At 35.2% G+C, this 15,611-nt stretch overlaps 2 protein-coding genes and 1 long non-coding RNA gene across 4 annotated transcripts; 1 reads left to right on the top strand and 2 right to left on the bottom strand.

The window, feature by feature from the left end:
- Positions 1-207: 207 nt before the first annotated feature.
- Positions 208-3,196, bottom strand: LOC132610187 (uncharacterized). The gene is made up of 3 exons (XR_009571065.1): positions 2,616-3,196; positions 2,343-2,534; positions 208-268 (listed from the first exon to the last, which is right to left on the bottom strand). It is a non-coding gene; the product is annotated as an uncharacterized LOC132610187 (long non-coding RNA).
- Positions 3,197-5,211: 2,015 nt separating this feature from the next.
- Positions 5,212-7,459, top strand: LOC132610058 (uncharacterized). 2 transcript variants are annotated; one of them, XM_060324408.1, is made up of 4 exons: positions 5,212-5,541; positions 5,620-5,682; positions 5,805-5,861; positions 7,083-7,135. In XM_060324408.1, exons 1-3 carry the CDS (start codon positions 5,232-5,234, stop codon positions 5,813-5,815), a joined length of 384 nt encoding a protein of 127 aa, XP_060180391.1. In that variant the 5' UTR covers positions 5,212-5,231; the 3' UTR covers positions 5,816-5,861; positions 7,083-7,135. The 2 variants fall into 2 exon arrangements, with proteins under 2 accessions (XP_060180391.1, XP_060180324.1); XM_060324341.1 differs by having other exon boundaries at positions 5,620-5,861; positions 7,083-7,459.
- A 746-nt stretch (positions 7,460-8,205) lies between these two features.
- LOC132609976 (expansin-like B1) lies at positions 8,206-10,939 on the bottom strand. Its single transcript, XM_060324240.1, has 4 exons — positions 10,777-10,939; positions 10,325-10,434; positions 9,255-9,566; positions 8,206-8,626 (listed from the first exon to the last, which is right to left on the bottom strand). Exons 1-4 carry the CDS (start codon positions 10,901-10,903, stop codon positions 8,426-8,428), a joined length of 750 nt encoding a protein of 249 aa, XP_060180223.1. The 5' UTR covers positions 10,904-10,939; the 3' UTR covers positions 8,206-8,425.
- Between the last annotated feature and the right edge of the window lie 4,672 nt (positions 10,940-15,611).

The following is a 15,611-nucleotide window of genomic DNA, read 5'->3' as shown; positions in this document are numbered from 1 at the left end:
GAAGTCTTTATAAGCAATGGCCATCAACGTGGCAAACACCCATTAAGTCGTACGAGACTTTTGACAATCTACCAACAATTCTAACAACTATCTATGGAGCTTCTAAGAGACATAACAATCGTCAAACTTCGGGACGCAGCCCGGAAATCTAGAATAATAAATGAAACGGAAAGTGTCCCACGAACAAGGATGTGGGCTCACCAAATTCACAGCAGTAGCAAGTCCTATTAAGCGTCGAAAGTATCACGAACCTGCTCTTCTTCGTTACCTAACATACCATCAAAAACAACAATGGTATGCCTGAGTACTTTTGTACTCAGTGAGTGCCTCGGGGACAACAAGTATTATGAAAATAAAATATAATAATATATAAAGAAATCAGTTCTGAAAAAGATAGCATAAAAACAGCCATTCCACTTTGTGATTCTCAATATCATTTGTTAAACAGTTTACAAATCCATTAATCAATATAGAAACAAGTATTCAACATGTGTATCTCCATAAGAATTATCAAAAATCGATTATGAAGTCTTTTGTTAAGTTACAACTTTTAATTATGCCTTTCAAATTGATCATGATTGTCAACAACGGTTCCATGAGAGATTACGAATATTACACATATACGAATATTTTACATACTGACACAAGCCCAAGAATCACATCGAGGGAATGACCGTAGGGTTCCCTTGTCACAACTCACCACACCGAATTATAAAGTCTCGGTGACCACTCATCCTCCCGAATGGCTAGGCATAAACACACCGGGATATGAAATCCCCGGTAACCATTCATCCTCCCGAATGGCTAGGCACACTGCGCAATACACCGAAATATAGATTCACGGTGGCTACTCTTCCTCCCGAATAGCAAGGCCATTAATGCACCCCAGGTAGCGAACCCGGGAGTGGCCACTCCTCCTCCCGAATGGCAAGGCAATTAATACACTAGGATCCATAGTGGCTACTCCTCCTCCCGAATAGCAAGGCAAACAGAACAACAAAGTCCATGGCATAGAAGTCGATTCACCAATTGTCTCAAAGCAGTCATACCGTCAATAACAATTAAGTTCATTACACATATCGATCAACGAAAGGCATATCAATTTAACTCTTTACCATTTACCATGCCAAGAATTTCACTTACGAATTCTATATCACTACAAGCCACTCACAGGAAACAAGATAGAAAGCAAGCCACTCATAGGCAAACTAATCAATCAATCGATACTCCTGGTTAGGAAACCACGGAGGCTAATCGTCCTCTGGACAAACACAACTTTACCATACAGTTACAAAAACACAAACAAAAATACAAATAATGTCATATTACTAAATTATCAATTATGGCTTAGGGCCGAACCTCACTTCTCAAGTCATCATCCCAAATAGAGGCATTTCAAGTTACCACCGATTGAGAATCTTATTCAAATATCTTATTCAAATTTCAAGTTTAAGAAACCAATTTTACAACAAAACAAGTTGAAGGTCTAACCTTTAGAAGATTTAAGTTCAATCATCCAATAATGGGGAAAAGCGAGTTTCACAAAGTAGTATAGTTCGTGTAAGGTTCGATGCGGGCTTGACCCTACACACGCATGACCTTGTCTAAAAGAAATCATCTTTGTAGTCAAATTATCATTACGGAGCATTATGCCATATTGAAAGGATAAGTTATTCCGACCAATGTTTGAAAACGTATAACTTCTTTACGAAAGATTTCCATGTCTTAAATCATCAATGAGAATATCATTACCAACCCTTAACCATCATTATTAAACATATCTTATAGAGGAAAACATTCATAATATCACATACATATATAGGGTTTGTTACAATCTAGGTTTAATGTGGGTTTGTCCCCTCACACACATTAACCACCATTTAAACATGAATTAGAGTTCAAGGAACATGAAAAGATTTCTTTTCCTTTCATTCATTAAAGGATCTTGAATAATATTTATACTTCCAAATTCAAGAACAACAACATCAACAACAATCTCAACAATTATTTTATATCAATATCCAACTAATTCTATCCATTTAATCATACCAAAACAGCCCACAAATCATTTGATATCCAAAAATCATAACCGAGCTTTCAATGCCATTTTCTCTATTCTAACCCGTCAAATCTATCAATGATAAGGGTAAGAACATTATTAAAATCTTAGACATACATTAGGGTTTTGTATGAGAAGTTCACCCTTTCTATTCAATAAAGAACCTTCAAGAAAAGAAGTCATGCATTCCAAAATAAGATTTTTCAAAAGAGACATACGAATCAAAATCAAAGAGTTTATAAAAAAAAAATCGATCAAAAGAGTATGTTCAAAAGAGGCATACCTTAATTTGTTAAACAAGATTTAACAATTCACTTTTCTATTGAAGAACACCCAAAACCTAGCTTGAATCACTTTGGAAGGAAATATGTTGCAAACCCTTAATTGCTCCAAAACCTGAATTAAAGACTTGAATTTTGGAGAAGATTTCCCAAATCTTGATTCTTGAATCTTGAGATGGGTTTTCTTGAAAACCCTATATTAGGAATGATGATTTATTGTTTAGATTACAAGGATATATGTTAGAATTGAGTTGGAATAATTAGAATGGACTTACCTTGGTGTTCTTGATGTTGGAGGAGAGTAGGAGGTCGTTCTAGGGTTTGAAGGAATGAAAAATAATGAGTTGAACTGATATGGACGAATATATATTGTTCTGTGAAAGTGAAATTTACGACCTGAACACTGCTGGTCGTAAAGTCAGTTTACGGGCCGTAAATTGATTTACGGACCGTATTCTGCACTTTGGACTGCACTGTGTCGCTTCAGTAAAATGGTCATAACTCCTTGCACAGATGTCCGTTTGACCCCCGTAAGATACCGTTGGAAAGGTATTTCAATGCTATACAACTTTCATCAAGGAAGTTTTCCCAAATTCGAAATACGTTTTGAAATACGGGCCGTAAAGTGAAATACGGTCCGTATTTAACCATATGACCTCAAAATGTCAAATTCCAGAATGTTCAGAAATTCTTGGTTTCAGTTTACGGGCACTGTTCATGGTCGTAAATTGAAATACGGTCACTGTTCATGGGCGTAAACCACCATATCACAACTGAACAGAAAAATTTCAATTTCCACATTCTTTATCTGATGTTCTAAGTCTAGGATCGTGGTCAAAACTTTCGTTAAAGGTACGGGGTGTTACACTAGGTTCTTTAGGGATGGAGGTAGAGAGAAAAATAATAGTCTCTTAGGGTTTATAATAGTGTTATGGACCTTTTTGCTTCATAAAATAATAAAATAGGGAGTCCCAATTCGAGTAGGAAAAAGCTAAAAAACGTAACCCAAAATCGAAAAATTCTGCTCTAACCAGCGTTAGTAAAATAGGCATAACCCTTAGCATAGAGCTCTGTTTGAGCTCTACAGGATACCGTTGGAAATCTATTCCAAAGGGCTACAACTTTCATGTTTTAAGTTTCCTCAAATTATCAACTAATCAAGTTGTTACAGGTGCTCGAAGCAGGCTTGTCAACCACTTTCGTAATACGTACAAACTTTCAAATTTTTCGCTAAAACTCTAATGATACGAGTCTAACATGAGTTCTAAGATACGGGGTGTTACAGGTAGGCCTTATTGGTTTAAGTTAGGGGTTACTCCTAAAGTTTTAGATTTAGAGTGGTTCGCTTGGGCCTAGGTTGGCATCGAGTGTCGGTCACGCCACTCCAGATTTGGGGCGTGACAGGATGATAAACCTGATGATGTTGGATATCATGAAAAGGAAACTATGTTCCCAAAAATTAGCAAATCAGTAGCGGGCTCATATTTTAAGCTACCACCAATGCAGAAGCTACAAGCACATCGTCATGTGTTAATTAATTGTCCAGCAGTTGACCCATTTATCCAGTAAGTAAATTAAATGCAATCTAGTAGATTTTTGTGTGTGTGATTTTATCCAGCAGTAGCCAAGTAGTTGTGATTTTATCATAATTATATGCAAACTATTTTCATTTCTCTCTGCTCTCTATTTTCTTATCACTGACTCTTATAGCTACTGTTGTTGCTAACTGTTTTTTCTACCACTCATTACTGTTGCTTTGATTTTGCTATTTAATTCACCGGAAATTAATCTAGCTACTGTTGCTGCTAAATGTTAACTTATTTTCTATATAGGTAATTTAGGACAGAAACAAAGAGAAGGTTAAGGAGTCGAACTCGGTCAGAATCTACGATAGATAAAATTGTGCACAAAGAATTTGTTTACTGGTTTCAAAAGCGAGTAAGTGAAAGTTATGTCATATTTTCTTCCTACTTTGGAGATTTAATCAATCATGAATTTATATGGCTCATTCTCAATGTCAGATTTTGAATGACGTCAATGAGCATTCCAGGGAACTTAGGTGGCTTGCAGTTGGACCACTTGAAGAAGCTAAGAGATTTACTTCATACAATGTCAATGGATTCAAATTTAGAACTCTATCACGAGAGCATGGGCTGAAAACTCAAAACTGTGGAGTATTTGGTACATTTGATACTAGAAGTTATGCAAGCAACCGTGACAACAATATGGTAGTTGGAGGTGTTCCGTATTACGGAAAATTGGTGGACATAATCGAATTGAACTACAATGGTCAATTTACAGTTACCTTGTTCAAGTGTCAATGGGCTAATACCACTACTGATAGAGGCATAAAAAAAAACGAGTTGGGATTTACGAGTGTTAATTTTTCCCGTTTGATACATCTTGGTGATCGGGAAGAGCATGAGCTGTATATATTGGCATCACAGGCCCAACTTGTATATTATGTTGATGATGAAAAGGAAAAACAATGGAGTGTTGTTGTTCATCTAAAACCAAGAGACTTGTATGACATGGGAGAAGAAACAGAAGACGAGTCCATTTATGATATCATTTCTTCTTCACAAGAAGATCTGGGTAGTCGGCTTCCTGATGGTGATCAAGATTTACAATTGACAAGGGATGAAAATAGAAGATGAAGATAAATACTATTTAGAAATATGACTACCAGATTTTAAAAGTTTTAAATGAACACTGCGTCATCCAAACTGTTTGTTGCACATTTAATTAGAGTTCCTCCACCTATATAATAGGCTTCTGTTTGGACACTTGATGTTAATTTTTGACTTTAATTTTCTCTATTAAAGTCTCTGCTTTTTAATTGGTTGTTGCTAAAATTATGTGTTACTAACTTTCTGCCTATATTTGTAGCAATGGCTAGGCCAAGAAGGTTCAAGGCTACACCACTTAATACAGAGATCACTTCTGCAAATTCTCATGAGGTTAGGTGTAAACGCTTTAAGGTTGCAGCACCTGAAGCTGGTTCTGCATCACAAACTTGTAGTGGAGCTTGTTCTGGTGCTTCGTCGTCTAATGTTAGTGATCATGTTAGCATGCCACCGACACATGGGCCTGAGTATGCTTCATCTGAATCTGATTCATCGGATGATGATGATGTCCCTCCTACTTCTAGTGAGACTACTGCAAGTAAGAAGAAGAGCTATTGGATTGTCAGTCTTATTGGTAAGCATCATTATTACTCTTGTATTTTCGATTTGCTTGACAACAATATTATTTAAAATATGACAATTTTTGTTCTAGATGAGGGTGGTACCATTACAGAAGGAAGACTGAAGGTGCGAGATATTTGGTCACTTCCTACAGGTAAAAGAATTATCATCCCGTGCAATAAGCTTGGCCAACCAATAGATGATGCAGGTGGTCTCTTGGGTGGCTTCATGGGAGATTTAGGGTCTGACTTTTCTAAATTTCCTATGTGTTACAAGTCATGGCATAAGGTTCCAGTTAACTACAAGAATAGTGTATATGACGACATTATACAGGTGCACTATTATTATATTTTTGTATTTTTTTTCTGTTGAAATAACTATTTGTTCCTCCTAACATGGGGTATGTTTCCGGAAATTCTTGAAATATGGAATGTCTGAATAGAAAATGATAAATTCCCTTTCAAAACAAATTTCCAGTAACTCGAATATGAAAACAGTTCGGTTTCTTTCTAAGTTAAAGAGTCATTACAAATACAGAGTTTATCTACTTGCATTGGTTACTGACTTTTTGGATTTTTGTGTTTGTTTATACTTGCATTGAGGGAATTGTTTAAAGCAGTTTTGTTATCATTGTTTTCTGCTTTCTTTTTACCTAACTTTTGGTCCCATCTTAAACAACCATTTCTCCAACAATAATCTTCCACCCATTTCCATCTTAATTCTCCTGGTTTATTCCCTCTTTCACTATCTTGTCTTTTCATTCTCCTTTCATCATCCATCTTTTTTGCTTCTATAAGAACCATTGTTTCTTGCACTATCCAATTCCCTTTCCTATAGTCCCTCAACATAATGTTACTACTTCCTCCACTATCCATGCCATAAAAAAAAAAAAAAAAAAAAAAAAAAAAAAAACTTTAGGCAAAAAGGAAAAAAAAAAAGGTCTACTCCTTTGGCTTTTTGTGAAGGAATTTTTAAGTTGGTGCTTCAAGAAAAGGACAAAGTCAAATGAAGTTTTTATTTACATGGTTCTAAGGTTTAAATCATGTGGATGGTTTTGAAATTTGCAAATGGGAATGATGAGAAGCAAGTAGTAGTAAAAGTGAAGTGGCAGCTGCAGTGATCACCATAATCTTTTCTTCTACCTTTTCTTAAAAATTAGCTGCCTTTATTGAAAGCTCCTAGCTAGATCCCCTAAAAATTCTCAAAAGATCTTGAAAAGTAAAAGTTCAAATCTAAAACTATTTATTTCTACCACTAATATAACTTGTTCAGAACAAAATGAAAGAATAGATAGGGAGAGAGGTTTAAGAAGTAGGAGATGATGGCCAAAAAGTTTAAGTAGCATTGATCTTCGGTATGCGTTAATGGCCAAAAAGTTTAATTAGCATTGATCAACAAAAGGTTTCTTCGTGTTGGAATTGCTTATATGCAATACTTAAATTCCCCTCAGGAGAGAAGTGTTAAACTTTGTGGTACTCAAGTAGTAGGTTATTCTTTATCTGAAAAGTGTTATTCCTTATTGTTTTTATTTGTTTTTTATGTTTATATTTTCAGGCATCAAACAGGCCAAGACCACATTCCTCATCCAAATGTTGAAACCCACCGCGATGCTAATCATGTTGTTCAACCTGGATTTTGCTTATGGATTTCAGTTCTAATTTTGTTAGCAATGAACTTGTTTTTCTGGAACTGTGGATTTTGCATCAGTTTATCAGATTTTAGGTCTTATATTTGGACAAATAGAAATTGTTCCGTTAAGAATTCTCCAAATGGGAGCTATGTTGCTTGTTTTTGAACCTATTATTCTAGTTATTTGAGGTTTTTTGCCACTGTGCCTTTTATTGAGTAGTACAGAGTTTTTGTCTTGTGATCAGATGGCTGTTGTAATTGAAATGAGCTATATATTTTGCCAAAGTTGTTTTTCTATTTAATTGCTATGTTGTTTATTGGTTGGAATATGTAAAAATATTAGGCAAATTCTACAGAATAAAATGGGGTCAAACCGCCACAAATTGAATTACAAACTGCCGGGAAATCGTACTGTGAGTTTTATGGGTTAAACTGCCGTAAAATCAACCTAAACCGCCGGGAAATCGTATATGAGTTACAAATCGCCGCTAAACATAACAAAACCGCCTCTGTTTAGTAATTTGTTGCAGTTATTCCAGCAGTTCTACTAAACCGTCGGAAAAGGGTTTTCCGACCCCTTATCAGGCGACAGGTCTAAAATGATTTTATACTGCGGCAGTTTGAACCATCCCAAAATAAAGGACCAAACTGCTGGGAAAAAGCGTTTTTTCTGTAGTGAGTTATATTATTGGAAGACGGTATACTAGAGCAAATATCAAATGCAAGCTCACCATACTTACTGAATCAATGCACATGATGGAAGTTGTAATCTGATAACTGTAGTTAAGATCTGTTGTTTCTTTTGTGAATCTAACAATCATGTCAGCAGCGGAAAGAACGGGGACGTATTCAAGATCCCTGGTTGCTGCAAAATCTAACCACACTAGAACAGACGATATAAAGTCTTCCAACTTTACTAGTTGCAACTACACTCATTACTTATATGTTGAATCAACTGCTACTAGTACTATGTTTTACATCAAATAGAGAACGAAGTACAAGAACTCGAGCCATGATAACTCAACAAGATAGTTAAAACAAACAGCAGTGAAGAAATTTATTACTATTATAATATATATTAGAGAACGAAGTACAAGAACTTAACACATATAACTCAAGACGATGCTTAAAGCATCGTGTTCACCGTGCGTGATTCCTAGTACACCCGCAACTAATCTAAAATTACTTCTGTAAACTGATAGCCAAGCACTAATAACTCATTAGACATAGATATATGTTATAATGCTTATATATTTTTATTTTTTTGTCTAAGAGAGCTGAATGTCCGTCTCAATAGTAGTCCCAGCTTCCCATTCAGCAGGGATTACAGCCTTATCAGACTGCACCCATTTGGTCTCAGCACCAGCACTTGTGAGGAACCTCACTTTAAGTTCACCATTTGGTGGGTTCGGTAGGTCGAACACAGCTCCATAGGACCTCCTCATTGATATCCATTCTTTTGTTTCCTCCTGCATCAACATATAGCAATTATTCATTGCCAAGATAGACTCTTATCATCACATAAATACTAAAGGTAGATAGTCCTTGAAAGGTTATCAATATACAATGCACAAAGTTGATGAAGTTTTGATGACTTTCCTATACTTTATACTACGAAATATGGCCGTGTTGTTTATTTACAATTTTTTATGACTTTACTGCAATAGAACTTTATTAGTTGGATGATCATCCTTGAGATTAAACCTGACTACAACTATAAGCATAATTTAAGTGAATTGGCACAGTTAAAATTTGTGCTAATCTTAATTTATCTTGAAAATAAGGTTGAAAAAATAGGATTATTGGATAGTAAATGTGGCAAGTTGACTCAATATGGTATAGGGCGTGTGGACAGGCTCCTCTGCCCTGCTCCGACTCGTCTATCATCCACACTAGTTTCAGCCAAGGGCGGAGCTAGAGGGGCAGAAGAATGGTGTTCATCTGAACCTCTTCATTGTAAAATCTCACTGTATATAAAAGGTTAATTTTTTTAATGTATATATATATACTAGATAATGAAGACTTCGGTAAAAACTCTGCCTCCGCCACTGATTGCAGCCCCAAAAAGATTTTGTTAATATGGTAAATGAGACGAACCTCGTAGACTTCGACAGCGAGGATGTCAGTAGCACCACCTTGGTTCATAACAACAATAGCAAGGTAGTTAGGGTGCTTGCTATGTTCATCGATTTTAAGCATCAGATTTGCTCCATATTTGCAAGAAACTCTACGATATTCTACTTCAACCACTCCTTTAGCAAACAAATGCTTAGCCATATTAGGCTGCTTAGCCAATTTAGCATAGGCGCGGTAGCTGAGAATGAAGTCTGTTCCAGGCCCTTCTCCACTGTCAGTCACCACTACCTTTGTACCTTCTTCACTGCATAATCCCTTGTCCTTGCACCTTACCTGTAAATTTTCCTTGTTATTTAATGCTACTGATGATTAAGTACATATTGAACATCGTCGGTGTAAGGAATATAAGGTCATAGTTATTTGTTATAGGAGGTAATCTGTTTTATTTTCAAGATTGCAGAGGAGCGAGCCATAGAGAAGCTATATATCTGACTCAACTCCGACATAATGATATAGCTAAGCCCATTTAGGTACTTGAATGTTGCCTAATTGTTTTGAGTCCATTTATAGTTATTGCTTCTGTTAACATAGTAGCTAAATAGTCCCAACGTGTTACATAAGGCAAACATTTTATAATTGTTTGATTTTCCGCAATTTTCTCCATCCCTCTATGTAGATAACCCAATACCGGTTCGCAGTCGACAACATCTTCACCATCTAGAGTAACGATGAGTCGAAGAACACCGTGCATAGATGGGTGTTGAGGCCCCATATTGACTATCAGGAGGTCTTTTCTTGTAGTTGGTGTAGTCATAAGTTTTTTACCGATTCATTCTTCCATGAATTGCTGACTCACTTTTTATGAAAATTAGTCGTAGATATTTTGAGTTGACCTGATAGTGTAATTTTTTACACTGTTGGTATATATAAATTTAAGTAACATGAACCAACATGTAACTAACTAACTACCCATAGTAAGCATAATTTGATACTTTTAAAAATAAAGCAAATAATTTGCTATAATCAATTAAAATACATAGGTATTAATGTGTGTAATTAAATCCTAAAGCAACAAGGATTAGATTAATTACCTGGTAGCAAGCTCCACAGCCAACTCCATTTTTGTAAAGCCTCTTGGAGGCTGTAAAAACCTCGCCACCATTAACATCTTTGCCATAGTCTCCGTAACCACACGCTCCACCTGATTAAATGTTAAAGTTAAAATAGTAATTAGCTAGTGCATGCAAGTTTACTTAATAATTAACTTTATCTGTATTATTGGGAAGGGCCGGGTTAAGATCATGTATTAAGATGTGGGTGATGTTCTCTTAAACTTTAGTTACATTTTCATCTCATTTTTAGGTCACACTAATAAGTCGATTTTGAAAGTCAAATTAATCAATGGTTATCAACAAAGTGACGTATAATTTGATAATTTTATAAAAATAAAAAGTCTTGACATGGAGTCAACTAAAAACTTTATGTACCTACAAAACGTTAATTATAAATTTAACATATACTATAAGATAAAAAGGGCATATACTTGGTGTCCCCATGCCATCAGGGGTACTGTAATATGCAGCTCTTGAAACATAATTATCGCTGTAGCATAGCGTAGGCAAGAGCAAAAACATGCAGAGAAAAGTGTAATCGTTTTTGAGGAAGACCATTTTTTTTAGTTTTTTTGCCTTTAGAAAAATGAGAAGAGTGTTGTGAATTAATGTGATATTGTAGTGAGGAAATCCTCTAAATTTATAGGTGTTCTGAAGAGGAATGGGGATGGACGTATGCTGCCACATTTCTCTTCCACTATGGACAGTGGAAACCACATGTAAACGGAAGAAAAGTTACTCCCAAAATTAACTTGATGACACACAATTACACTATGTGCTTAATCATTCATTGAACACCTTAATTAAACCCGGAAAGAACCATATGATATTTTTGCTTCCAGAAGCATGGGTGAGGACTAAAGATCGTCGACCAAGGGCATTCTTGTAATTTCCACTGTTAAATGGTAAAGCCAGCCTTAAAGTCAAAGATTTTGTATGGGTTCTTTTTCTTCTCTTTTTTTTTTTTAATATTATGTGAAAGACAAAAGTCTCCCATAATTAGGACGAATTCCTTTTCTCATTTATATTGAATTGATCTTAATTGAGTTTGAAAGAGCTAGTAAAAGAGAGTGGTCTTGTGAATAGAGAAAAAGGGCTTGAAAGCAAAATTAGTAAATTTGCCTCCCCCCATGCGCAAGGTTTACGTTAGGCCTAATCCAGATATGGTTTTCAAAATTATTTTTAATATTTTTTAGCCTACTAGAAAAGTGTCCAAATAAATGCTTACAAGAATATGTCCAGATACATTCCAAAAGAAATTTTGTGTAAAAGCTCCAGCAGAATTAATCCTTTGTGACAATTGACTTTAATCCTCTGTAACAGTCATTTTGAATGGTGTAACAATTCTATAACGCCCCATAATTCTCCTTGTAATAACATCTCCAATAGTTTGCCTATAAATGAGTTGTGTTTGTGATAAGTTATCCTACACGAAAAAGTATTATCTCTTCTCCAGAATTGTTCTTCTCTTTTTGTTTTTCTGGGCAATTCAGCTTTTGCGACTTTCGAAAAATAAGCCATTAAATCTGAAAATGTATTATCTTAAGTTTGAATGTCTTCTAAGACATAATAATCACGATAAAATTGATGGTTTTAACTTATTTTTGGAATTAAAAGTAACACGGGAAGTTATTCAAGTAAAAGTTGATATCTTATTAGCATATTAAATCAGTTTATGTCTTAATTCTATTTTAAATATTTCTCTGTCTTATAGAATAATTTGAATAGTTTCTATAACAATCTCCTCAATTGAAAAAAAAAAAAAGTAAAATCAGTAATGTCTCAAGAAAGATTACACTAATTGATCATACATTAAAAAAAAAAAAATCTATCAAAATATAATTAACTGCCATGCATTTTAAGAAGCTATGAGAATACGCATCACATAAACTATATAAAGTTTGTTAAATAAATTTAAGACCTCTTTTTAAATTTTGACTTTAGGTCACATATTTTACTGAGACACCCCTAATGGTTGGATTATTTATTCTAACAAGGATAAGGGGTCATATTTACCTCTCTACTTTCAACTATTGTCTATATCTAACCTCCATTATACTATCTGGAGAACATCACCCCAGTCGTTAGCAAAGTAATAAAAATACACCTATTTCTAACCACTACTAGAAAATCACCATTTTCCCGCTGAAACTTCTCACTAAAAATCTTCAATGGCTATTCTCCCCGATATTTTAATTGAATCAGTGAGAGAAGAAAAAATAGTAGTGTTTCCCAACATGCGTTTTCCTAGTGAGCTGATTCAGTGGGAATGAGGTGAAAAAATCATGTTTTCACACGAATTTCCCACTAATTTGTCAGAGGGAAGGCTTTATTTCCAGTAGTGAACGGTGATCCACGATGGCTATTAAAATCCCACATGGTCTGACATATGAGTGAGGTGGACGTCATTTGACATACCACCTCACCACCCTCTTCCCCTTTTATTTCTTCTTCCACATTCCTCGTAAAATATTCATGTTTCCGGTAAAGCCTTAAAGGCAAGGAAAGATTTCAAGCTAATAAGCTACTTAAGAAAGAAACTAAAGAAAGAAAAGATTGAAAAGACAGAAAGGAAAGAGTACAAAGAGAGATACAAAAAGGTCTAACAGCTGCCAAAAGCGGAAGATTCAATGTTGACGGGCTTATTGTCTCCTTTCTTATCAACAAAAAAGGGAAAATAAGAGAGGTATCACTCCTCGGGCAGTCGCAAACATACCGAACTATAAGTCGGATTCTTTCTTCTTATCAGTACTGAGTTTTTTTTTTTGTTTTTTTATTCCCTCCCCTTTGATCCCCTTTGTTAGAGTTTGGTGACTCGAACCCACGACTCTGGGATTATAGGTGGGGCTTGCTTACCTACTGAGTTGTTTCAAGATGTAAAGATATGACATTTCAGCCTAACTCAACCTCAAAAACTAGCTCATGAAGGGAGAATTTTCCAAGTCCATATAAACAGACCACTCAGTCAGGGGCGAATCTATGTAGTGCCACGCCACCCCAACGCCTCGGTTGAAACTATATATATGTATGTATATATGTATAAGATATCTTATAAAAGATCATTGTGCCACCCTAAATAAAAATGGAGGTCGTGGTCCCAATGGTTAGGCGCCAGGTTTTCCTCCCCAGGGGCGTAAGTTCGAACCCTTGCTGCTACACTTCTTAAAATATTTTTAGTATAGGCAAATTATGTACCTGTGTATGATGGGTGACTGAGTGTATTTGCCCAAAGTGATAGCTAATTTCTTCTTCTTCTTCTTCCTGAAAACTCTTTCTCTTCTCCCGAATCTTCTCCTCTCTCTTCGACAAAATTTTAATAATTTTTTCCGCTCTCTTTCGTCATTGTTTCTTATCTTTAATTTCTATGTGTTATTTTATTTTATTTAAATGGTTTAACAAAATGGAAAATAAAAGGGTATGTTGAGTCTTAGTTCACACTGATTTAAAAAAGATTTGTTTATTTTATTTTTTATGTTATAGTAGAAATTATGCTTGCAAGCTTTAGTTTATGTACCTATCTGAGCGTAATTTTTTCTATACAATATTTGGAAATATTTGTCTACGTAAATCGAAAAGACAAATAACCCGAACCGTAATTTAAAGTTGATAAAACCGATCAAATATTTAATCACTCTATTAATTGGACCGTGTAAATTGCAATACGTCTACATTTACAGCACAGTGGCACCCGGAACCTCCAAATTCTGGATCCGCCTCTGCGCTCAGTTAATTCCCCAACCAATGTTGGACTCTAACCTACTCTAACACCCCCCCTAACACCCGGGCCCAATTGGAGCATCGGTAGGAAGCCTAAACAAGGATAGACTTGACTCTGATACCATGTAAAGATATGCCACTTGATTCCAACTCACCCCAAAAACTATCTCACGAGGAGAGGATCTCCCAAATCCATATAAACAGATCACCAGTCCATTCTCTGACCAAGTGGAACTCTAACACAAGAAAATCTTACCTTACATTTTCTAAATGTGTCTTCATTCTTAGGCGACCTTATGCTTTGGCCGTTGCCGGAAAAAGTTAGACTCTTTTCTACTTTGCTTCGGAATTAAAGTCTTAGATCATTATAAAATATAGGAGTATTACTTCCAAGTGAAATAAACAGGGAATGTGACATCAAGGGAAATTTATTTTCAAAAAAGGTGTAGAATCCACTCCTTGTTAGTGGAAGATGGTATGCTCAAACAAATATCAAATGCAAACACCATATTTATGGAATTAATCTACATGAAGGATGTGATGGAATACATGCATAAACAACGAAAGTAAATAGCCAGGATCGAACTTGTATGTAATATAGACAACACATAATAAAGATTTTTAATCAAACATAAAATAGATACTTATCTCTTGAAGCGTTAATGCTACCATGAATCTAGCGTTCAAGCATGAGCAAAAACCATCCACAGGATCATCCTTCAGTTCCACGGCCTGCAGTCTTCTGCTATATAACCTAACTAGCCATTGGACAGTGAATAATTGTGTGGGCAAGCATTACGGCTCATCAAAGAGTCTCTCTGTTAGGGCTAAAAGCACACTATTTATAACCACGTTTTAGGGTGCAAACCCTAGTCCAAAACGTGTGGGCTTGCTTTTCCCCAAGAATATTATTTTCCAAGTTCAAGAATAATTAGGCATAATAGGGACCACAGATTTAATAACGAGGCTTCCAATTGTGGTATTAATTCAGAATATGAATGAATTAATCCTACCACAATAAATTACAATTTATTCCACTAAAAAACTGTAATTACACTCCTTAGTTTAATTTCGACATCTTTCATTAAATCTTATTTAACTCCCATGTTAAGATTACATATACCAATCAATTAAATTAAATTACTGACAATTTAATCCATTGACTAATCAAATCCTTTATATTTCTGCTTAACTTATATCATGTGACGGATACAAAATGCACCTGCAGGGTTTTCATATGAGACTTATAAGCATTCATAAAGGTGTATCATCAATCTCAAAGTCGAGACATGGATTCTATCAACAAATTATTATTTCACAAATGTATTTTGCCATTATCCAATTTATCAGGAATACATAGACCTGCAATTGAGTCGTACATTTTAATAAATCAAAATAATGAACAAATTACATTGATCGTAATAATTATATCAAGATTAAGAGTATAAGTACATTTAATGAACTGGAGAATTTATTTTATATATTCATTACAAAAACACTTATCTCTACTTGGTCCGTTCATTTGTACTAGTACAAGAAGACGGAACTA

Source organism: Lycium barbarum, chromosome 1 (assembly GCF_019175385.1).
Source record: "Lycium barbarum isolate Lr01 chromosome 1, ASM1917538v2, whole genome shotgun sequence".
NCBI lineage: Eukaryota > Viridiplantae > Streptophyta > Magnoliopsida > Solanales > Solanaceae > Lycium > Lycium barbarum.
The sequence above is the reverse complement of the archived record's forward strand: the minus strand, read 5'-3'. Positions and strand labels throughout refer to the sequence as shown.

Coding starts and splice junctions, on each gene's coding strand:
- LOC132610058 (XM_060324341.1), top strand. CDS start 5,232: ATGGCTAGGCCAAGAAGGTTCAAGGCTACACCACTTAATACAGAGATC. Junction 5,542..5,619: donor TTGGATTGTCAGTCTTATTG/GTAAGCATCATT, acceptor TTTTTGTTCTAG/ATGAGGGTGGTACCATTACA. Junction 5,862..7,082: donor TATATGACGACATTATACAG/GTGCACTATTAT, acceptor TTATATTTTCAG/GCATCAAACAGGCCAAGACC.
- LOC132609976 (XM_060324240.1), bottom strand. CDS start 10,903: ATGGTCTTCCTCAAAAACGATTACACTTTTCTCTGCATGTTTTTGCTC. Junction 10,435..10,776: donor TGATGGCATGGGGACACCAA/GTATATGCCCTT, acceptor ACATTTAATCAG/GTGGAGCGTGTGGTTACGGA. Junction 9,567..10,324: donor GCTGTGGAGCTTGCTACCAG/GTAATTAATCTA, acceptor GAAAATTTACAG/GTAAGGTGCAAGGACAAGGG.